General features: G+C 38.0%; 1 protein-coding gene across 3 annotated transcripts in view; it reads right to left on the bottom strand.

The window, feature by feature from the left end:
* The window catches only part of KCTD3 (potassium channel tetramerization domain containing 3), a 51,721-nt gene extending 29,134 nt beyond the window's left edge, over window positions 1-22,587 (bottom strand). Inside the window, exons 1-9 of one of the 3 annotated variants that reach the window (XM_081825167.1) lie at window positions 22,406-22,587; window positions 17,547-17,600; window positions 17,228-17,273; window positions 15,389-15,462; window positions 11,203-11,261; window positions 10,844-10,924; window positions 9,768-9,908; window positions 9,245-9,335; window positions 4,696-4,886 (exon numbers count right to left, since the gene is read on the bottom strand). In XM_081825167.1, coding sequence (XP_081681293.1) covers window positions 4,696-4,886; window positions 9,245-9,335; window positions 9,768-9,908; window positions 10,844-10,924; window positions 11,203-11,261; window positions 15,389-15,462; window positions 17,228-17,273; window positions 17,547-17,600; window positions 22,406-22,488 — 820 coding nt within the window. In that variant the 5' untranslated portion in view covers window positions 22,489-22,587. Of the gene's footprint in view, window positions 1-4,695; window positions 4,887-9,244; window positions 9,336-9,767; window positions 9,909-10,843; window positions 10,925-11,202; window positions 11,262-15,388; window positions 15,463-17,227; window positions 17,274-17,546; window positions 17,601-21,882; window positions 22,102-22,405 lie in introns of those variants that run through there. The other 2 variants (XM_081825166.1, XM_081825168.1) reach the window with 2 other exon arrangements.
* Window positions 22,588-24,756: the final 2,169 nt, after the last annotated feature.

Here is a 24,756-nt window from a genome sequence, read left to right as displayed (position 1 = left end):
TGGAGAAATTAAGCATGTCCTTTGAGACATCACTGGAAGAGAATTCTGGAAAGCTTACACCTGGTTTCCACTAGACTTCATGCCATGTGTCTTTTTGCTGATTCCGCTTTGTATGTTTTGGTTGTAATAAATCATAACTCTTTAAAGTAGCTCTTGCTGAATCCTGTGAGTCCTCGTAGCAAATCACTGAACCTGGAAGTGGTCTTAGGGACCCCTGAATTCAGAGGAGGGGTCCAGATTAGACAGATGAACATGCAAGTCACCTGCACACAGAATGCAAAGCCGTTAGAGTTGCTGACAGGATAAATACAGAGGAAAGATGAAATCCAAGAACTGAACTCTGGGGAACTCCAACATTTTGAAATCAGTCAAATGAGGAAGAACTATCAAAAGGAACTGAGAAGAAACAAAGAGGTAGAATAAAAATCCGATTACAAGGTATCCTGGAAGCCAAAGGAGGACAGTCTTCAAAAAGAATCATTAACTGTACCGAATGTATCAAGTTGACAGACAGCTCTAAAGTTTTAGTAAGATGAAACTAGGACTTGATCATGGGATTTAGCAGAGTACAGACCACAGGTAATACTAACAAGAGTAGTTTTAGGAAGTGGTGGGGACAAAAGAACGATTAGAGCAACTTCAAAAAAGAATAGAAGAACAGGACATAGAAACAAGATCAGGTAACTATCTTCTACTTTAGGAAAACAGAAAAATGGAGCAAAAACTCAAAGAGACTGCAGGGTAGTTTTTGTGGTTATCTTAACACAGAATGTATGCTGGTGGAAATGACCCAAGGGAGTGAGAAGTTTTTACAGTGAAGGAGAGAGAAGAAACAGCTACTGGAACAATGGCCTTGCATAGATGAAAGCAAACAGGATCTAGTCTACAACTAAATACAAGGACTTGGCCTTAGATTAAAGCAGAGACAACTTAATCACAGTAACAAACGGGACAATAGAGTATATGAGCACAGATGCACAGATGGCCAGGTAGGATTTGATTTTCTCCATTTTCTCAATGAGAATGACAAAGCATTGGAAGTCCAGAGAAAAGGAAAACAGCTGAAACAGTCATTTAGGAGAGTTACAGAACTGACAAGGATAATGCAATAGGATTTCTGGGTGGCTTTTAAAGGGCCACTTGAGGGTAGAGGTCATAAACTGAGACTAAGTACAGGTGTGTGTGTGTGTGTGTGTGTGTGTGTGTGCATTTCTTTTCCCTAGTCATAGTTAGTTATTCAGGTGGGAAGGTAGATTTGGCCAGGGTTGGGCGTTTTTCCACGTGAAAACAGCAAAGAGAATGGTGCAAAAAAATTGAGGCTCTGTGCTAGTGTGAATGTAATGACAGAATCTAAACCTGATAAAAAGGGAAGTGATAAGTGAAGATCCCAGTGGAGTTGGAGAACTTTTTGATCTGGGGAACTAGAGCTGATAACTTCAAAGGAATAAAGGACAGTGACACTGAAAACTATACCTAGTACAAGTCCACATGGCATGAGATTTGAAATCTGGGGAGGTGGGGTGGGAACTTGGGAGAGAAGGGAAGGAAAGTGGTCTAGAACAATAATTCTCAAAGTGTGGTATGTGAATCTCTGTGGCTCTCTGTGGCTCTGAGACTCATTCTAGAAGTCTGAGAGGTCAAGACGATTTTATGTAATATTAAGGAATTATGTGCCTTTTTTGCTCTCCTTATCTCAAGAGTGTACAAGAGTCTTCCAGACACTACATGACATGATGGGGTCATCATTATGACAGTTAATAGAATCCATGTATTTATTCTTATGTTTTCTAGAATTGTCTATATTGGTAGCTTTAGGATATAACTAACTTTGTAAGTTTCCCCAAGACTAACTTAGTTTGTTCTAAATACTTCCACTATGTTCTTTTGGCTGTCTTCAGCGTTAGCTGCTATCATCTCTGTAACCTCATTATTGTCCAATAAATTATTTTAAAATCCAAACTTACCTTGAGCCTACAAAGAAATACAATAAAGAAATAAGTACATATTGCTGTGTTTTGCAATATTACTATTGAAGATGCTCTGGAAACTTTCATAAATTTTTTTTTAAGATTTTACTTATGTATTTGAAAGAGAGAGAGAGCACAAGCAGGGGGAGCGGCAGGCAGAGGGAGAAGCAGGCTCCCCACCGAGCAGAGAGCCCGATGCGGGGCTCGATGCGGGGCTCGATCCCAGGACCCTGGGATCACGACCTGAGCCGAAGGCAGACGCTTAATCGACTGAGCCACCCAGGTGCCCCAACTTTCATAAATTTTTGAAATTTATCTGAAACTGTTTAAAATACTTTATTCTAAAATAAATTTATTCTAATGTATTTTTCATCTACTTATTGATGATTTTTGGCTTCAAAGTGAAAAAATCAGAACACGTGCCTGCTCAACCCACAGCGGCACCATCGAAGCCTGACGGTGCTGACAAATAAATACGTATGACCTGGAAGGGGGACTGGGCCAACACTGAGCCAAACAGGAAATAAATATTAGAAATAACAAAAATTATCTTTCCCTCAACTTTCTAGACGCTGATCACTTGCCCTATTGGTGCCTACGCAACAGGACGTTTTGAATACTATTGTCACGCCGGTCGTGGGTTCATGGAGGCCAAATATTCAGGGTTCAGAGAAAAAAAATACTTTCAATGAAGATGTGAAAAAGTCTTTAAAAGCCAGAAACTGTTAGACAACTTCACGCTGGGACTGAAAAAGGCACTGAAGCACCTTACGGGGTAAGTCACGGCACCGCCCTGGCTGGAGAGACGCGCGCCAAGTCCTCCGAGGGGACGCGAGCCTCGGAGCCGTGACAGTGCAGAACGCGTGCTAGAGGTAAAGCCAGTGAAGGAACCCACCACACTGCCACCTTCCCATTACACAGTAAGTCCCTGAAGTAAAGACGTGGCAGACATGAAACCTCGTCAGCAGGATGACGCGCAGATGAACACAGAGCTGTACCTGACCCTGGTATTTTGCTTCTATTAATCTGGCATCAGCACCAACCAATCATTAAAGATCTTTTGTGTGAATGTGTGGCCACAAACACATGTGGTGTTGAACTATTCAAAGCTTTTATGAATCTCATGCTTTACCCTAGAACAGCCGTGCTGACATGTGCACCGATGGAGCAAAGCAGTGTGGGTGAAAACGGCAGGCACGGGGCACAAAGGAAAGGCGGGGCACCAAACTGTCCCAGTAATCACTCAATCCTGCTCTGCCACACACTCTCAAGGAAAGAAGAAAAGGCCAGTTTAACTTCAGAATGTCCCTGATGAAGCAACGTGTATAAAAATTTGTACTGACTAAATCTTAATTTACTAAACACTAAATACTGAATCTTAATTTATTATGTGTTCTTAATATTCTGTGTGACTAAGTACTATGAGTCAAGGAAAAGCATCTTCTTGAACGCTGGAGCGGAGAGCTAACCTAGCTGTTCTTTTCACAGAATACCATTTTTATTTGAAAGAATGACAAACTATTCTAATTCAGATTTGAGTATTTGGTAGACCTTCCTCAAAAGTGAACAAAGTAAGCTGGTTATTTCAATGATAATTCAATGTTTCAAGTGAAAATTAGAATTCTGGAAAACTTCTATCTGCCATGATGAACGTGACGGTTTCCCAATACATAAGAGTTTAGGGATGTGATCGGTAGTTATAGCAGTAAGTGGGATTTTGGGGGTTTTTCTGGATAGTCTACAATGAAAGACATCAGCATTTGGAAGATCTACATAACTCAGTAAACCAACTTTCCAAATGACCAATGCATGATGTCACAAAATCATGCATGCCTAAAAGACCCATTCAAAGTATAAAATAGACTGATGAATTTTAACAGAGTATGCAAGATTCACTGATATGATTTCAAATGTTTAGGACAGTAGCAAAAAAGAATATCCATGGTTATCTGAAAAGACTATAAAAATGTTTTTTCCAACTACGTATCTGCGTAAAGCCAAAGTTTCTCCAGAAAGTTCAACCAAAAAACATAATGCAGCACATTAAACGCACAAACAGGCACCAGAACTCAATGAAATATTAAAGAGATTTACAAAACTGTAAACAATGCCACTCTTCTCACAAATGTTTTTGCAAAACAAAGATATTTTTCATTAAAATATTAATCATGTTACTATGCAATGGGTTTATTATTGCTATTTTTAAACTAATGTGTATTTATAAAAATTTCAGTCTTAATTCCCATTATGGTAAGTAACAATAGATACCACGCAAAATCTCTTAAATAGTCCTGGATGACATTTTAAGAGTACAAAGTAGTTCTGAGATTAAAAGGTTTGAGAATTTCTGGTCTAGAAGCAACAAATGAGGAAAAGCAAGAAAGTTATTTACCTTATCTTCAGGCCCTGTAGTGTAAGGAACTGGAGAGAGCAGTCATCACTAACTGGGATCCAGGAAAAGCACATTCTCATAAAGCAGCCAAGTTTCAGCTAGAGCATATTGGTAAAAAGATTCTACCGTCTCTCCTAAACCACCAACTTTTCCCCCCCTTTACCAGATCTTTCCTCTCATATTGAGTGGTCTTATTATCACTGAACCCTGGAAAGATATGTGGCAACTCTCCTAAGTAACAGTCCAGGTTAGTTCTTACAAAGATGGGCAATCCCTCTTAAACTTCAGAATATTACATATACCAGCAAAATGCAGCATAAACAAGGTTTTCCCTACCAATTTCACTTCCACTCCCTCCATCTTGGACACTCCATAAGATGATGCTACTCTCTGAAGCAACAGCGACCATTTTGTCTTTGTCTCCATGTGGACCTCCAACTACTTTTGCATTTAAAGCTACTCGCTCAATAGTCCAATCCAAATATGGGCTTGTAAACACTTGTTGCCATCCTGAAGATTCTTTGATTCTGTTATGAATGGAAACATAAGTTAGACTTAGCAGCAATTAAGCAAATAAAAAGGGATATAGCAAAAAAATTAATCACAGCTATATTTATTAAATATAAAATTTTGCCAATTCATGTCCTCTACAAAGCCAGAATGTCTTTCCTAAGCTATCTTATATTTACATATAGAGGACATATAAACCACTTAAAAAGAGACCAGAGTTCTGTATTGCTCCAAGGTAAAGTTCAGAAAAGTCCTTCAAATTTGAAAAAAGTTGTTAACAGCTAAAAAAAAAAAAAAATTATATCTTTCACTTTTCTACACAGAAAAGTGCTACTATCATTATCTACGGATAGGAATGGTCGACAAAAATCAGAATTTTAGGATAATTATTATTCCTTTCAGTTAATTCAGTTAATTCATCAGTTATTCAGTTATTAACTGAAACTACCTACAATCAACCTATTATTTTTTGGTACTTCAGGTGATGGGGTGATAGGCTATCCAGGCAAACCAAGATAAAGGAGTAATCTGGTATACCGTTATGCATTCCAGTATCTTGCACAATCAAATGAACAAAATGTAGGGCTTTGGAAACGCTTAGATTTTAAAGGTTTCTTTCTAAATGAAAAAATTTCATAAGCCTATTCATTCCCCATAAATAAAGGGCTACCAGGGTTCAGATTTGCAGTTCAGTGAATATAAATGCTTTAATATTTAATTTCTGATAAACATACCGATAAATTTTTAATAATTTTTTCTGCCTTATCTGAATTTAAGTCTTTCAGACATGTATTCTGCATGATTATATAGCCAGCTTTCATACATTCAGAACTTAAGAGTTAAGCAATCACAACAATGAATGACATAAATTTTAACTACGGAGTATCTATTTTTAAAGTTACACCAAACAAATATGCAAACAAAATTGTAAAGCTTTCATTTGCCTTACCTAAAGAGAATAAACACATATGAGGAAAATAAGTACTCATTTATATACTACCTGACATATTCATCACAAAAAACAAACTTCAGTATTCATAAATGATGGTTACCTAAAGATTTAAATGGAATCACTTTAGCTTCATTTTGTTTAAAAATGTATGCTAAAGTAATACAACCACAATTCACAAAAATATGCCATTTGGGGGCGCCTGGGTGGCTCAGTCGTTAAGCGTCTGCCTTCAGCTCAGGTCATGATCCCAGGGTCCTGGGATCGAGCCCTGCATCGGGCTCCCTGCTCAGCGGGAAGCCTGCTTCTCCCTCTCCTACTCCCTCTGCTTGTGTTCCCTCTCTCGCTGTGTCTCTCTGTCAAATAAATAAAATCTTTAAAAAAAAAAAAAAATGCCATTTGGCCTCCTTATTAATTTCAATAACTAATGACTTCCTTAACTTCAAAGGAATACATAGAAATTGTGTAAATTCTTTTAAGAAAATGTTCAATTTTTCCTAAGCATTTTATATATATATACATGGTCTGCAATTACCCACTTTGGCCACCAGATGGGATCATGTGTTATGACAGACAAATGGAAAAAATCATTTAATAAACTCTAACCATTTACAAACATTGAGAGATCAAACAGCTTGGCAAAGTCCCTCTTAGGAACTGCCAAACTGGGCAAAGCAGGAACTGCCAGCACCTTAAGAATAATGACAATATGCTGCTATGTGGATGCAAACATACACCAGGCTCATAGCAGTGTTCAATAAAGAGATGCTGTGTTGATTTAATGAGGTGAATGATGTGATTTTGTGATCATTATTTTATAAATATAATAAAGCTGCATGTGATCTAATCTTTTACAGAGATCCTACTTCTAAGCTATCTTTTTAGAAATTAGGGTATTATAAAATAAAGAGATGCCAAAAAGAGTAAAAGAATCAGGACAACATATTTGAAAGTGATTCTAACAATTAGAAAATTTAACCCAGTTGTTTTTAAGTTAAAATTAAATACAAAGATGAAAAAATATATATGCTTTATGATCTTCCGTACAAGTAATACAAAACTGAAAATACATAAAACAAGACAGAATGACCTCTGAACAGCACTCCATCTCCTTACTCCTGCCCACTGAACCAACACTATGAAATCAGGAGAGCTATGCAAATAGATTATCTTCCACATTATAATCTTAAAGAAATATAATGGAGGAGTCATGCCCAACATTTTGAAACTTAATGCAAACATAGTGTATGTCAAATTGTATGAGAATAGATAATATATATCAGAAAAACAGAAGAGAGTCTAAAAGTAGATCCAAGTATACATATAAATATAAAGCAAAATAAAGGAGGGCGTTCAAATTCAATGCAAAAGGATAATTTATGTGATAAATCATCAGAACATAATTAGCTAATACCCACTTGGAAGAAAAGAAAATAGATTCCTAAATCTCACACCATAAACTAAAAGTAAATTCTACAAAGATTAAACATCTAAAAAGAAATGCAAGCTCCAAGCGGGCAGCAATTTACAACTACTCTCTGGGGTGCCTTGGTGACAGCAGTCAGTTAGGCAACTGACTCTTGGTTTCGGCTCAGGTCATGATCTCAGGGTCATAGGGTCATAAGGTCAAGTCCCCTATGGAGCTCCCTGCTCAGCATGGAGTCTCCTGGAGACTCCCATTAAGTGCTCACTCTCTCTGTCTCTCTCTCAAATAAATAAATAAATCTTAAAAAAAAAAAAGGAAACTACTCTTCATTAATAAAGATATATAAAAGTAAAGCCTGAGAATGTAGAAAATTAGTGAATCTAAGTGAGAACATACAGGGGGGTTCCAGGTACTATTTCATTTTTTAGGGTTTTAAGTTTATTAATATAAAAAGCTGTGGAAAAACTACTTGTGGAAAAGATTACACTACTGAAATAATTTGAATATTTCTTTTGAAATCTTTTTATTGCCACTGTGTTAAATGATTTAACTGTACCTAAGGAAATGTTAACATATCCTCAATTGTTTTCCTTTGTCACTATGCATATTAGTCTGTCATCAATGACATCCAGTGAAAACAAAGGCCACGGTCAAAAGCAAATGCAAAGAATGGAAAATGTAACAACGTCCTTCTTTTTATATTTGTCACTCAGTGAGTAAATTTTGTGCAGTGCTGCATGTCTCTGTCTAGCAAGCAGCCATCTTTAGCACTGCTGAGCAATAATATAAGTTACACCTGGATAACTTATTATAATTGTTTCACAATTCCTCTGGAATTCCTTATCAATAAAAACATGTAGATAATATTTGAGCAAATTAAAAAGTAAAGTCTAAAACAGTTTTCTCAATTTAGATCCATAAGTTAAGTTCAAAACACTTAAGGAAAAAAGAAAATCCTTCTTTCAAATCAGTCTTATTTCATATAAAAGTCATCCCCCAAAGAAATCACCCAAAGTCTTTTCCATAGGACTTGCTAATTGAAATAAAAACATAGAATGCTCTCAAAACGAAGTTTGCACTGAATCCCTACTGCAATGAAAATACAAAGCAGAGATCACCGTTACAAAAGGCTTTTTTACACACATGGCAAACCTACCATAAATTTAGATTAAAAAAATATATCTGGGATTCTTTAAAATGTATCTGTAAACTTTACAAGACATTTTAAATATTTTTAACCTATTGTGGCTATTTTTTATCTAAACCCAATAGTGATAAAATGTTTATACATTCTTTTTTCAGCAATTAAGTGGGATCATAGTCTAAGCTAGAATATCACAAACATTTTTGTGCTTCTACACCATTCTCTGTCATCAGTAGCATCAGTAGCATCAGAGAAGAATCCTGCCCCTTCCCCAATTTAAAACACAGAATCACTGGTCTACACTCTTCCTCATTCTCTTTTAGTTTCTGAGAATGCAAGAATTAATAAAACCAAACTACCTCTGTGTAAGTTTCACCATTATAGGTATCAAACTATATCATTTTTGCCTACAACTGTCTTGCTTCACTACCTCACTCCCAACTATTTGGTAGTCATGACCAATGTAGCCTTACTACCCCCAAGTATAGAGTACAAAAGACCGAAATCATTCTAGACAGAAAATCACAGGGCTCACATTAATAATACTGCCTTATCATTTAATACAATAGTTATGTGATTCAGAGGCTATATATAACAAGCAAAAAGAAATAACTTCAAGATACCTCAGTTATATCACAGTTGATACCAAGTGGGAAATAGACAAAGGCTACCAGTAATATACTTACCAAAGTAGCTACAAAAATAAAAACAAACTAAATCTAGTCAAGAGATAGGGAAGTGGGCAAAATATGCAGGAAAAAATATGACTAGCAACTCTTAAGTTCATAAATATAAAATCACAATCATTAGAAACGATGCCCTCTCCACAAGCAAACGGGTAATAATTATACAGTACCTGTAACACACGGCAAAATGGGCATATGCAGCTACAATCCAGTTGTGATGGCCAGCGACTATTAGCACCTTTCGTGGATCCACAGGAAATCCTGTTGGTTTTAGAAAAAGAAATACTTTATGTTCTAAAAGCAGAGACTGGTAAACTATGGCCCATGGGCTGACTGTAGTCTTCTGCCTGTTTGGATAAATAAAGTTTTGCCGAAACACAGACATGCACATTTGTTCACATGCTGTCCTTGGCTGTCTCCACGCTGCCAGGGCAGAGCGGAACAGTTCTGACAGAGCCGAATGTTTCGGCTCTTTATGTTTCTTTACATAAAAGGTTTGCCAATCCCTAAAGGTTGAGAGCAAACAGATCATCACACACTTTTTAAATAAAACTTACGTTCAATGAGACTTTTCAAGATATAAATGTTAAAAAGAAAGATGAGGCAAAGATTACATTTTTAAAACATAATTACTCAGTGTGACTCAGACTAAAAACATACGCATTTTTGTCTACTTCTGTTGTCTTTGCTTACCTAGCCGAACAGTCTCTTCTCCAGTTCCAGAGAGAGCAGGCTGGGTTCCATTTCCCCGCGCTTCACCTTCTGTGGAATTCAGTCCATTCCTAGAACCAGCAGAGGACCTAGTTGTGTTGTTTATTTTACGACTAGGAATACCTATGAAAAGAAATAACAAAATAAAATTATTTCTAAGTTCCACCTACCAAAAATTTAAAATTTCACACTATAACTAAGAGATATACAAATGTGAATTTCATCATGGCCAAAACATATCTTCCAATGTAGCAATTTTCTGCAAGTAATTACCATAAAAAACAAAATGAAAATGAATTAAATTCTTTCAACAGATTTCTGATATTTATCATGTCATATCTGATAAGTAAAATTAAGATTTATCGTATTATATTCCATTTCTATCTAGCTCTAGGTTATGGAAATCAATCATTAATTCAGTCAGTCTACGACCAGTGTTTCCATTTACAGTACAGCTGCTTTGTGTGAGGTACAACTTACTTATGGAAACTTCTCTACAGCTTATTGTCAAATGTCTTTTATTTGACAGGGGGTCCTTTTTGGAAGGAAAATCTTGCTCAGAAGCCCACCTTAACACAGGTTAAGGCAGAACTCTTCTAACTGACCGAGGTGGGGGACGACACACGCTTCCCCTGCCTCTCTCCTGGACACTGACCGATTTCTGCAGAGCTCCCGGGCTTCTACAGAAAGGACAACTGACTGACAACTAGTGCTCTAACATCATGGTTGGCAAACTATGGGCCACGGCTGATTATGTCTAAATAAAGCTGTACTGGTCGCATCCATTCATTTCCGTGTAGGGTGTATGGCAAAACTGAGTGGTTGCCACACAGATCTCATAGCTCACAGCCTGTCTGGCCTTTTACAGAAAAGACAAAGTCTGGCACATCCCTGGTCTAACGTACAGCATGACTTCTGTTAAAATTAAAATTTGCAACATTTCCCGTCTATTTATATGTGAGAAACTCAATAATCAAAACAGAAATTTTCCTATATATATGTTTTTACTCGCAGAGTGATAAAAAACATTTTTTAAAGACTAAATAAAGTAGAAGTACCTGGTGGAGGCAAGTAACCGTGAAAAAGGACACTGCCACAAGATGAGCGCTCCAATTCTTCACATAAGAGAAGCCTTCTTACTAAAAACATGTCAAAGCAAACTTGTCAAGAGTACATGCAAACAGAAAAACAGTACTCCATTTTTATTTTCTCTAGTTAAAGAGGGTAAGGAAAGAAGAGGGAAATGTTTAAGTTAAATCAGTTGACAACATCTATTTACTATGAAAAACCACAAAAAGTATAAGCACACTGAACTAGTCCATCAAAAAATAGGACCTGGTATAAAATATACTTCATTAGGCAAGTTTGCTACACGAAAGGTCAAATCACAAATACAAAATATCAGGACAACACATACCTAATGGAGTGATTCCATAAAATTCTGCTTCATGCCTGAGAACATTAATACTCACTCCCCTACAAAAAAAACCAAATAAATGATATATATCCTCCAGCAGCGGCAACTTGGATTATCTGAAGCAGAAGGAAAAAGTACTAGTTCTTAATGTGAACAGTTATAAGGCTTTAAAACTTACTTTTCTCCTAACATCTTTAGTCGTTTTAAAAGGTCTAAATAAAAAAACTGCATGCCAACAAAAACATCTCCTTACTTAAAAACCATTCCTATGTAGATGAATTGGGTGACTGAGAGATTAGGGCTTCGAAGGGCTAGTATAAGTAAGTTATCAAGAAATACGTAATAAGGCAAACGAGTAGAAATCTTTCTTATATGGCATTAATTGCTTTTCTACTTTCATAATAATTATATCTAACATATCTTAAACTCCCCAATTACATGGTAAAGCTCCCTACAAGCATGATCTATTTTTTGTATACCTCACAGAGTGCTTGTATATAATGATTATGTAATAACTATTTGTTGAACAAAGAAATTCAGATAAATGATTCTTTTCTCATTAGAACAAAAATAAAAGCAAAACACAAAGTAAAAGCGCGGGGGGAAGACTAGCCTTAGAAAGGGCTGGGCTAACCAGAAGATTATAGTACAGTTAAATAATATGAAAACAAACAGTAAAAAGAACAGAAGATTAAGAGTTTACAATACTAATGATTCATTTTAGGTGTCAGTTATAATTTGTCCTTACTTAAGAAATATTGCCTGGGCAAAAATAAGAGTGGGCATCACTACAGATCTCATGGAAATTAAAAGGACAATAAAGGAATACTATGAATAATTCTATTCCCACAAATTTGGTAACCTAGATGAAATGGACCTGGACCAATTCCTTGAAAGACACAATTTGCCAAAACTCACACACAAAAAAAAAAAAAGACAATCTGAGTAGGCCTATATCTACGAAAGGAACTTAATCAATAATTAATAATCTTCCAAAACAGGAAGCAACACACCCAGAAGGATTCACTTGTGAATTCTACCAAACATTTAAGGAAGAAATCATACCAATTCTCTATAATCTCTTTCAGAAGAAAGAAACAATGGAATACTTACTAACTCATTTTATGAGGCCAGCATTACCCTAATACCAAAACCAAAAACATTACAAGGGAACTACAGACTAGTATCTCTCATGAACACTGATGCAAAAATTCTCAACAATGCCATAAGGCAAGAAAGTGAAATAAAGGTACACAGAGTGGAACGGGAAGACATACAATGGTTATTCAGAGATGACATATCATCTATGTAGAAAATCCAAAAGAATAGACAAAAATCTCCTGGAACTAATAGATGATTACAGTAAGGTTGTAGGATACAAGGTTAGTATAAAAAAGTCAATTGCTATGTACCAATAATGAACAATGGAATTTAAAATTAAGAACCCAATACCATTTACATTAGCACCAAAAAAAAAAAAATTAAATACTTAGGTATAAATCTAACAAAAAATATGTAAGATCTATACAAAGCAAACTACGTAACTCTAATGAACAAAATCAAAGAACTAAATAAATGGAAAGGTGTTCCATGTTCATGGATTGGAAGACTCAGTATTGTTAAGATGTCGGTTCCTCCCAACTTCATCTAAAACTCAATTAAATCCTAATCAAAACTCTAGCAAGCTATTTTATGGATAACAACAAACTGATTCTACAGTTTATATGGAGAGTTAAAAGACCCAATAGGAGAATAAAGTTGGAGGACTGCCAGTACCCAACTACAAGATTTACCATAAAGCTACAGTAATTAAAACAGTGTGGTATTGGTGAAAGAAAAGACAATCTGAAAAGTCAACACGCTGTATTATTCCAATATATGACATTCTGGAAAAGGCAAAATTATGGAGATAATAAAAAGATCAATGGTTGGGGCGCCTGGGTGGCTCAGTCGTTAAGCGTTTGCCTTCGGCTCAGGTCATGATCCCAGGGTCCTGAGATCGAGTCCCACATCGGGCTCCCTGCTCGGCGGGAAGCCTGCTTCTCCCTCTCCCACTCCCCCTCTTGTGTTCCTGCTCTCGCTGTGTCTCTCCCTGTCAAATAAATAAATAAAATCTTTAAAAAAAAAAGATCAATGGTTGCACGGAGTGGGGATCAACAGGCAGAGCACAAAAGATTTTTAGGATAGTGAAAATACTTTGCACGATATTAAACTGATGGACATGGGTCATTATACACTTGTCTAAACCCACAGAATGCACAACACCTCGAGTTAACTATAATGTAAACTATGAGTTTTGTGTGGTTATGATGTGTCACTGGAGGTTCATCCTTAATTAAAAAAAAAAAACAATGTACCATTCTGGTGAGTGGTGTTGACAGCGGGGGAGGCTATGCCTGTGTGGGAGCAGGAGGTATATGGGAGGTCTCTGGATCTTACTCTCAATTTTGTTGTAAACCTAATACTGCTCCAAAACAAAGTCTTTAAAGAAAAAAAAAAATCCCTGTGTTTAATAAACACCTGTAACTGCAATGTTAAATTGCTTTTATTTGTCAAATTAGTCGTGACTGGTTTAACACAAAAACAGTTAAACCTCTCCTATTCTATTTCAAAACCATCTGTGTTAACAGTACAGTAGTACTGCCTAATTACAAGGTGGCTCAGGACACAACAGTTCTTGAGGAACTCCAATCTCCTGAGGACAAGAAAACAAATATGGTAATTGTAACAGAGTGATAAGGGCAACACAAGAATTTTATGGAAGATAGAGAATTAGAACACAGTATTTTTAACATTCCTTCCCATCTTCTTTTGAAAGGTACTACTCAGAAAATTTTAATTTGCTAGGCCTCTTTAAGTGAAATAAGGCAGCAACTTATAAGTAGAACACTCAATAAATACGGGTATTTAATTCTAACCAGTTCTGCCTTTCCTGAGTTATCTAATTGTGGATTAATCAACAAGGACAATTTACTAGAAGTAAATTTAGGCTTCTTTAATCAAATGCTAGGGGTCAAAATAATTTTACTCAAGAAGTAAGTAGTTAGTAACGTATTTGCCACCTCCACCTAGACCAAGAAAACAAACAAAAAGCTCCAACGAACTCTTTCATTCATTCAATAAATACCTACTGAAAAGCTACTATATGCACTGCAAACAAACTAGACCAAAAACTTGTTGTCGCTTTTAAGGAGTTCATATTCCAGTGAATATAAGCCAAAAATTATATAGTATTATAAAGAAGCAGGTCAAATAAACAACCAGAATTTTTTTTAATTTTTTTAAAAGATTTTATTTTTAAGTAATCTTTACACCCAATGGGGGCTCGAACTCACAACCCTGAGATCAAGAGTCACATGCTCCCCCATCTGAGCCAGCCAGTCGCCCCTAAACAATTAGAATTTTAAAAGCTATATCTAAAAAAGTATAGAGATCCTCAGTGGAAGTTCACTGGGAATATACAGAATAAAAGAATAATAAAATACAAATTAGATTGTAAATTCTTGGTAGGAATCCAGATTACGGCAAAGTTAAAGAAATAGTTTAAGTGGTCATTCGTTTATCTACAAAAACCTACGTTAGATCCTGGGAATAGACAGTATAGTGCTTGCGCTGTTGGAATTTAAAGTCAAACAGAAGAGAGACTACTGAAAAAGGAATACGTGTAAGGAATGCTGTGGTAGCAGCAGGACAGGAAACTATGAAGACCTATATTAAGTGGACACAGCAGAGATCACTGAAGAAGTCAGGATTAAGCCAAGACCAGAAAGGGGTAAAACTATCAAAGCAAGAGAAATTAAGCAGGGGCAAGATCACAGAGAGCCTTAAGAAACAATAAAGTCCAAAATCTCTAGCCATTAATCAAAGAACATATTAAATAAGAGTTTTAAGCAGAGTAGCAACCAGATGAGATTTATATTTTGATAAGGTAATGTTGGCTACAGTGTGGAAAACCAATTGGAAGAATAGAGAACTGAAGGCAGGAAACTCGTTAGGAAACTGCTGGGAGTAGTCTAGAGGAAGAGAGAGGATAGGTTGGTGGCCTCCATCTGTGAGTTTAATTCGGAGGAAACTTTCAAGCAAAAGTAATTTGGGGTCGGGCTGGGGGGGACCTTCCTATCCACAAAATATACCCAAAGTACATACCTATCAATAAGAATTGACTTTAAAGGGATGCGATTCTTACCGTAAGTCTAGTTCTTTTGTCCGAAGAAAATTTAAAATGGGTGCAAATGCTGCTGGATCTCGATCAATAAATATCTGTAAATGAAGAATTGTTTTATTTTCAAATTAAAAATAAACTGACATTAATATGTGTAACACAAACTTAGGGAACAAACACTAAATTATTTAAATATTATATTTACTTGATTCCACTCTTAAATTTGAATGTTTCTAAGATTGGCATGCAGTTTTAACTGTGTGCATTTAATGCAGTATTGTTTCCCCACCCCAAAAACCTATTATTATATTGATAATATTTTAATTTGTAGGAAAAATGGCATCTATTTATTGGTATCTTTGGTAAAAACACCCAAGGGAAAATTTTTATCTGAAATATACTAGAATTCAGTAAATATTTTGAGAACATCATGCACAAATAATACCTTCTTACATTATTATTAATTATTGCTGACAGTGATTGTGACTTACATAACTTGTGATTCATACGTGAATCATTAAAACAATGTACTTTTATAATACAGGGGTAATCAAGAAAAGTAAGTATTGCACATTACTGTCAAAACTGGAAAAGAGGGGCACCTTGGGGGCTCATTTATGTGTCTGCCTTTGGCTCAGATCGTGATCTCGGGGTCCTGGGATCGAGCCCCTCGTGGGACGCCCTGCTCAGCGGGGAGTCTGCTTCTCCCTCTGCCCCACCCCCACTCCTGCTCTCTCTCTCTCTCTCTCTCTCAAATAAATAAAATCTTAAAAAAAAAAAAAAAACTGGAAAAGTATACTATTGTCCTAACACCTCTACATCCTATTATCTCAATTTCCTCAAAAGCTAGGGATGGCAGATGATGACATTTCTTAAAACCACAAAATACATACCAAGAAAATAAAATGCTGTAGAAAATATGAAATCTATAATTGATAACTTTCTAGAGGAATATATACCAACCCTATTTTGAATTAATTATAAAACTGAATACCTTTTAAAGCTTAGGTTAGTCAACTAGACAGGGGAATGGCAGCTTACAGTAAAGCTCTTTATACTAGTATTATGTTTATACAATCAATGAGGCTGTTCTAGCTTCATAAATTCTTGCTTTTGTTTTCATTAGAACCAATGAGAAGTTGAAACACCACAGATCAGTGGAGATCTTATTACTGGTATCTTTTTTATGATCTCATATGGACACACCTGCTTTTGCTGTCTTATTTCATCTGTAAATCCCATCACAGCAAATAAATACCTTTGGCCAGTGCGTTGCCTCCAACAGAAAGCTTTCTTTCGGTTTTAGGAGTACTAGCCATTTACTTTACATACAATGTTGCACACATTATAACTGCTTTTTAAATGTATAAACCAGTATTTTTGTACTAAAACCTAACAGTTCTTTCCTTTCCTCATTTCGCCATTGCTGTACAAGTTCTTCAGGTTTTTCTACCACATAAAGAAATTATAGGACTTTACTAATTTACAATATCTTACCATTCTCACTCAATATCAAAATATTTTAGTATTTATATTCATCTATTTATTGTTAAAATTTTAAGTACTGATTAAAAGTATTTCCTCTCCTGACAGTGTAAGCTCATATCCTCGAATCCCTCTAATCATAAATACTTAAATTGCTATATTCAGTATTCCACTTAGAGTTCCCTTCTATTAACTATAGAAAAACTACATACAACAAGAAATAAAACACTTTTAAAGTACATATTTGTCACTTTCACTTAGTGGTTATTAAAAGATTAGCTTTCCTGTGTTTTCTTAGAGTCCCTATATAATAAGGGTCAAGCATTATAAGCATTAGTTGATTCAATTTAGAAACATATATCAACATATTATACTCACAGCACCAGTTTCATCTCGAAGTGTTGAAATTCTTCCACTCAGCAAACTAGAGGACATGAACAACAATCCAGAGTTAGTTCTTAAAATCTGAGTATGAATAAAATGCACAAATTCTTTACCAAATATCAAAGACCAATACAAATGAATCATCCTATCTCCAAAGTAAAATAAAAATTTTTTAATTCTATTTTAAGAGTTAAGATTTTTTATCCAAGAAAAACATTAATTTAACTGGAAAAAGGAAATTTTTATTACTTTAATGATCAAGTTTTTAAAAAATGATCAAGTTTAAAAATTTTTAAAGAATTACATGAAATACCTGGAAAAAAAAGAATCTGGAATCCACATAAGAGTTTGTCTTGAGGTACTAAATCTGCAATGAAAAATTATCTGTTATTATAGATGAGGACATGATCTGAAATTTCAATATTCGTTAACCTGCTTTAATATGCTGGCTAATAATTTACAAGTTGTTGCACAGCTATAGCTCTATCAATATGGTATAGTTATTATTTTAAAATTTTGCCTCTGGGGCGCCTGGGTGGCTCAGTTGGTTGGGCGACTGCCTTCGGCTCGGGTCATGATCCTGAAGTCCCGGGATCAAGTCCCGCATCGGGCTCCCTGCTCGGCAGGGAGTCTGCTTCTCCCTCTGACCCTCCGCCCTCTCATGCTCTCTCTCATTCTCTGTCTCAAATAAATAAATAAAATCTTTAAAAAAAAAAAAAAAATTTTGCCTCTTTCAATTCAAAGTTAAGATTATTCAAAAGCTCTCAACAAAATCAAATAATTAACTCATTGGCATATACTGCTTCTTAAAACACTACTTTCCAGCATGCCCATCTCCTGAAGAATCAATAAGCCCATCACAACAAACCCGAACTTCTCAATATACCGTTCAAAATTATCTTTGGGTCCTGTTTCATCTCTCCAACATGAATGTTTTCTCATCTAATAAGACAATACTTCAATGCCCCCGGACAATTCATGCTTACTACCATTTCGGTATCTTTATCTCCACTTGAGCAACCTCCTCATGTCCAATAATCCAAATTCCATCCATTTTCTTGATACCACTCAGGTTTTACCTTCTCCTTAAAGGCTTTTCCAAATAGTCTATTCTATATTATCTTTTTGAGCTTCTGTTGCATTCATTCATTCAAAAACCACTCAGTAAATATCTCATTGTTCTGAGGTTAACTGCCATTTGATCAAGTCCAAATTGTCTTATTACCAATTTTGGAGGGAACTTTATCCCAGCCTACTATAACAAACTACCTACGCAGTTTTTTACTCTCTGTTGCCATCACCATGTGTCCTCACACAGAAGAGAGCCTAAGAGATCTCTGTGTTTCTCCACATTCACTATCTAGCATTATATGACTGCTTTAAAACAGTCCCTGTGCCCATTAACCAGATCAAGAAAGGATCCAAGTAGTTTATTCAAGAAACCATGGCAAATTTTCCCAAGTGTGTATCTTAGCAGAATAGTAAGAAAAACTGGGGAACAGATTACAACAGTCAAAGGAAACGGACTTGGCCAAATAAATAAAAGCCAAGTCTAGTAAATGGTAAACTGAAGGATACAAGGATCCACTGCCAAAAAAAAAAAAAAAAAAAAAATCACTGTGTTCTGGAGGGTATCAAATTAATTCCAAATAAGGTCATTATAATTTATGATCTTTCATGTTTACTAATTATTCAGCAAACTGTTTGCCAGATAACTCAAATTTTGAGTTACTTAGAAAATTACGCAGGTCTGCTTAAAGTTGTATTAGCAATTTCAATTAAAATCAGCAGTTTGGGGTAGGTTAATAATTTGAAATCTCTGGGCAAAGGGATTGGATCCTCACCCCCACCAATTTTTTTCTTTTTTCAAACAGGAGGAAGACAAATGGGAAAAAACAAAAAACAAAAAAAATCCCACAGACCTTTAAAACTAAGCTCCAATGTGACTTCATAAAAATGATAACATTTAAAATTACATATGACAAGCATAATTTTCTGCAATGAAAGCCTTTTCTACTGTTTTTTATCTTATACCCAGTGTGCCAAGAAGATGCCATAAAGATGCCATAAAGACACACACACACACACACACACTGGAATATTACTCAGCCATCAAAAAATGAAATCTTGCCATTTGCAATGATGTGGATGGAACTAGAGGAGGATATTATGCTAAGCGAAATAAGTCAGAGAAAGACTATTATCATATGATCTCACTCATATGTCAAATTTAAGAAACAAAACAGAGGATCATCAGGGAAGAGAGGAAAAAATAAAACAAGAGGAAACCAGAGGGAGAAAAAACAAAAGAGACTCTTAATCATAGGAAACTGAGGGTTGCTGGAGGGGAGGGGGGTGGAGGGTTGGGGTAACTGGGTGATGGACAGTAAGGAGGATGTGTGATGTAATGAGCACTGGGTATTATATAAGACTGATGAATCACTGACCTGTACCTCTGAAACCAATAATACATTATGTTAATTAGCTGAATTAAAATAGTTAAAAAAATAAAACTGCAAGCCAAAAAAAGGGGGGGGCAATGTCCAATCTGGTCTCAGCAAAAATGTCACTAAAGATATTAGCATATTATACTTCTTGTCATTTGCCTCCTTCTAAATTAATTTGGAAGGAAATTAAAATTATTTATTCTGCAATATTACTATGTTACCAACCCTTGCATTTCCGATTTATTATTTCAAATTCCTTGATCAATCCTGTAAGGTTGGTACTATTATTGTCACTTTACATTTTATGAAAACTAAGCACTAAAAAATAATTTGGCCTAGGTTGCTGAGCTAGTTAGAGGTAAAGCCTGGGAGCCAGAACCCCTATCTGCATGATTCCAAAGTTCTTTGTAAGTCCCCCACTAGCTGGTCAGAGACCTCTCACATGAGGCCTCAAATCACACTCATTCGTAATAGAATTAATCCCAAATTGAGTCATATTAGGTTTCTTTCACTAGTTTTTTTTTTTTTGTAAATAACGCTAACTCTAAATGAAACCTCATCTTCTCTACTTCCTCAATCACCCATAACGTGTTAAATAAATCATAAAAAACATTGCTCATTTTTGAAATTCCTCTGAGTATTTCCAATTTCTTATCCTTCCTCCCTGGGGCGGCGGGGGGAGGGGGGGTTGTCAGACAAGACAATGGCAACGACACACACCTTACCTTAGCATATACTTCTCTGCTCACAGTATGCTCTCCTGATTTTTACTCTATCAGAGCCTACTTCCATTCTAAGCCACAGGTGGTTCTCCCAGTGGCAATTCCTCAACTTTAATGACAATGAAATCAGGACTTCTTTTTCCTTTACAATGATTTAAGTGACTGTGTTAATATGTCTGTACAACATATAGATGCCTTCTGGACACCTCCTAGCTCTAAAACACTCCCAGAGTCTATGATTCAAAGTAACTCAAGAAAATATTCTCAGAATACCTGGAGTTGGATTTTCTCTTTTTCTATAGGCCATGTCATTACTTATTTTATAAACTATGTTATCCTAGCAAACTTAAAGTTTGTGGTGTTTTTACTTAATTTCTCATTCCTAACAACTTTCATGTCTTCTAAATTGTTCAATCTAATAATACATTGACCTAATTTTGTATTCTTTGCTAATATCGCTTAGAAAACCTTAGATCCTGTTATGATCTAGTTGCATACACAGTGAAACAAAATAAAATGTTCAAGCTCCAAGATGGCTGCCTTTTATGATTTAAAAATGTAAACTGAATTCTACAGTCATTAACAAGAATTCACTCATTACACCACCCACTTTCAATATACAGTAAATAACAATACATTTAATTTTTATAATAGTGTTATGTCCTTTAGAATGCCTGGAAAGAAGATATCCACAATCCAGGAACCAGTACAGGGATTTTAAATGACTATAGTGCTACTCCTCAGCATTAACATACACTGAAGGCCAACTCTTGCGGGGTATTCCATTTTTGCAACCGGAAGTTACCAAACCTGCAAATTTTTCATGTGATTTTTAGGGAAAAAATCCATTTCTTACATTAGGAGACATAAATCTTCTCCAAAGGACCGGTATCTATGTAACGCCAATAATGTAGTATCTTATCTTACACTGTTAAACAGTTCTGTTTCGGGGAATGAGGGAAAAGAACAGGGAAAGAATGAAGAATTACTGTTTCTTGTGTTGAATTCTCTAGCACACCAAGAAAATGATTAAATACTTAGGATTAAAACACGATACATTTTATTCCTACGGTTCACTCCACTGCTGCTGTCTTGCATTTTAAAAGATATTAAAGTTTTAGACGTTGAAATCCTTTCATATTCTCGAGCACCTCATCGTTCATCTCCTACCAAGCTTTAAACTCAACCACCCCTTCCTTCCAGCAGAGCTGGCAAAGTCCCATTTCTAAGAAGAGTGACTCAGAGCCATAGCAAATCCACAAAAAATTATTTTCCCCCCAACAAGCTTAAAAGGCACAGACAGGGAGTGGAAAGCCAGAGAGAGGATAAAGAGGTTTCAGTCTGTCTACTCTGAGTGTGCCACACTGTGCCAAGGCTTTCCAGAACTATTAAAACTGCAGTTCCTGGACCCATTGCCCTGCAAGTTGAACAGATCGTTTCAAAGCCATGCACCCAGAAACTATGAAAATAAACAACGTACTGCGAATCTATGCACTCCATCCACCGAAATCCTTCGAGATTACAAACACTCCTTAATTAGGAAGGGGAAAGAGCACTGCACTTTCTTACCCCAGCGAACCGACACCTTGACCGAAAAGAGAGAAGGCAGGTTCATCTGCAAGAGCCAAACCACAAGGCCGGGCTTCTACAAAGTAAATTCCTCAAATAGGCTGTAAGGTTAGGTAAGGATGGCTTTTTAAAGTTCCTCCTAGCCTGAGAGCTTAGAAAGGGGGAGGGACAAAGGTTGGCATTCTAGGAAGGCAGGCACTTGGGCACATGGGCCCGGCTCGCGCTAATTCCAGAGGCCCTCCTGCCTCTCCCTTCCCGGAGCAGATACTTCAGTTCGAGATCCGCCGACATTCTTCCCGCCGGGAGGGCCCCCCGCGCTCCCCACCTGGCTCGGCTCCCACCTTCGCCCTGGTCCCCGCGACACCCGGCCCCCGTCGCCCCCCTGCAGGCCGCCCGCGGCATCCCGGCTCCGAGCCCCTTCTCCGCCGACTCACCTGGTCCCCCCCACGTTCAGCTGCACGATCTCGCCGCTGCCGGCCGCCGCCGCGGCGAAGCTGCCGCAGTGCCCTCCCGCCATCTCCGGCGGCTCCGGGCGCGCACGCCGCCCGCCCTCCCCGGCCGGGGCCGTCGAGCCCGCGGCGGGAGCCCGAGGCGGCGGCGGCGGCGGCGGCGGCAGGGCCAGCTGGGCGGCGGCGGCCGGAGGGCGGGAGGTGCGCGGAACCTCCCCCACCTTCCCGGCGGCCGGGCCGAGCTCTCCCGCTGCCGCCTCTTCCCCTCCGCTCCCGCACCGCGGGAGGGCAGCCCGGCCTCCACCTCTTGCGGCCTCCAGGCCGCAGGGCCGGCCCGGGCCTCTCCTAGCGCTCAGCTGCCGCCGCCGCCGCCGCTACCGCTGCCGCCGCCACGGCGGCCGCCGCAGCCGCAGCCTGCCTGGGAGAAGGGATCGCCGCTGGGGACAAAATATCGCAGCGCTCACCCCTTCGCCCGCCGCCGCCGCGGAGGAGGAGGTGGTGGTGGAGGAGGAGGAAGGAAGGGCCGGGGAGGAGCTTCCCAACTTAGCGGGGCTGGCGCGAAGGGACGTAGGGAATGTGCTCCTGGCCCGCCGCCCGCTCGGGCGGGATTGCGTGTCTGTCCTCCTCCCCGCGCGGTCCCAGCCTGTTGCCTTTTACATTGAAGGTTTTCTAGCACCAGGAGTCAAGAGTCCCCAGTTTGGGGGCAAGTCTGGGCAAACTGCCCTTAAGCAACTTTATTTATCGTCTCCTTTCTCCACATGGATTTGGGAGGTGAAGGGAAATTTTCCGAGAGCTAGTGGTTGATGCCTAAAGGTAAAAAGTGCCAGTGCAGTGAAAATTTGGGGATGTTAAAACTTTTTTTACAGCGTTTACCGCAGCAAATTCGTTACTGTATTAACTCTCTTCAGTCTCAACCCTGGTGACCGAAGCGGTTTTGTTGTTTTGTTGAGCAGGGAAGGAAACAAAAGGGCAAGAACAAACAACCCGTAGCCTGTGTAGAGCAATGTGTTTCTGGAATACAGTAAGCATTCAGTGTTAGTCACACACAAATGCACACTTTAAAAAAAAAAAAAGTGTTTGCTTTAAATAGTATATGTATTGGAACCCGAAAACTTACTTAGTGGCTACTGAAGTATATTTTAAAAATCTTAACACAAAGGGGGGTTCCTGGCTGGCTCAGTCTGAAGAGCATGGCAAATCTTGATCTGGGGGGTTGTAAGTTCAAGCCCCACCTTGGGCATGGAGATTACTTAAAAACAGAATCTTTTAAAAAATAAAATCTTAACACTATAACACCTGATGTTAGCTAAGAGAAGCTAATAGAGGCAGAGTAGTACGTTTCAGAGTTCATTAGTCTGTGGTACTAAATTCTGTTAAAAAGAAATAGGCCCAACATGGAGTCACTTTTGCTAAGCCCCATCAAGACTTAATGCCTAACCTAGGGGGGCCTGGCTGGCTCAGTGGGAAGAACATGGGACTCTTGTTTTTGCCATCCTGACTTGGAGCCCTAGCTTAGGTGTAGAGATTATTTAAAAATAAAATCTTAAAAAAAAAAAAAAAAAACCACTTAATGCCTAACCTAATTGCAGTTTCAACCTCTCCTAGGAGTGGAAATTTAAACCAATTAGTCTGGAATTTCCAGATCAGCATTAGTGAGGTAACCTGCCAGATAAGGCCCCTGTCATCCCCTAAGGGAAGGTAACCTTGCCTCAAATAATTTAGTCTTTTTTTTTTAAAGATTTTATTTATTTATTTGACACAGAGAGAGACAGCTAGAGAGGGAACACAAACGGGGAGCGGCAGAGGGAGAAACAGGCTTCCTACTGAGCAGGAAGCTGGATTTGGGGCTCGATCCCAGGACCCTGGGATCATGACCTGAGCCCAAGGCAGATGCTTAATGACTGAGCCACCCAGGCGCCCCTAATTTAGTCTTTTAACCTCCCAGTCCTGCCCTCCTTTTGCCTCTAAAAACCTTTCATTTTGTACCACTCTAAGGAGCTGCCCAATTCATGAATCATTGAATAAAGCCAATTAGATCTTCAGTTTTACTCAGTTGGATGTTGTTTAACAATTCTTAGCATGAATTGTGGTTTTTCATAGTTTTACCATTGAGAATTCAAACTGAAGACCTACATGTTATGATTTTATTTTCATTGTCATAATAATTTTAAAAAACAGGGGCACCTGGGTGGCTCAGTCGGTTAAGCGTCTGCCTTCGGCTCAGGTCATGATCCCAGGGTCCTGGGATCGAGCGCCGCATCGGGCTCCCTGCTCAGTGGGGAGCCTGCTTCTCCCTCTCCTCCCCGCTCAGTGTTCTCGCTCGCTATCTCTGTTTC

This window comes from Leptonychotes weddellii, chromosome 6 (genome assembly GCF_054177405.1).
Source record: "Leptonychotes weddellii isolate Sample4059 chromosome 6, ASM5417740v2, whole genome shotgun sequence".
NCBI lineage: Eukaryota > Metazoa > Chordata > Mammalia > Carnivora > Phocidae > Leptonychotes > Leptonychotes weddellii.
This window is presented reverse-complemented; position numbering and strand designations above follow the sequence as displayed.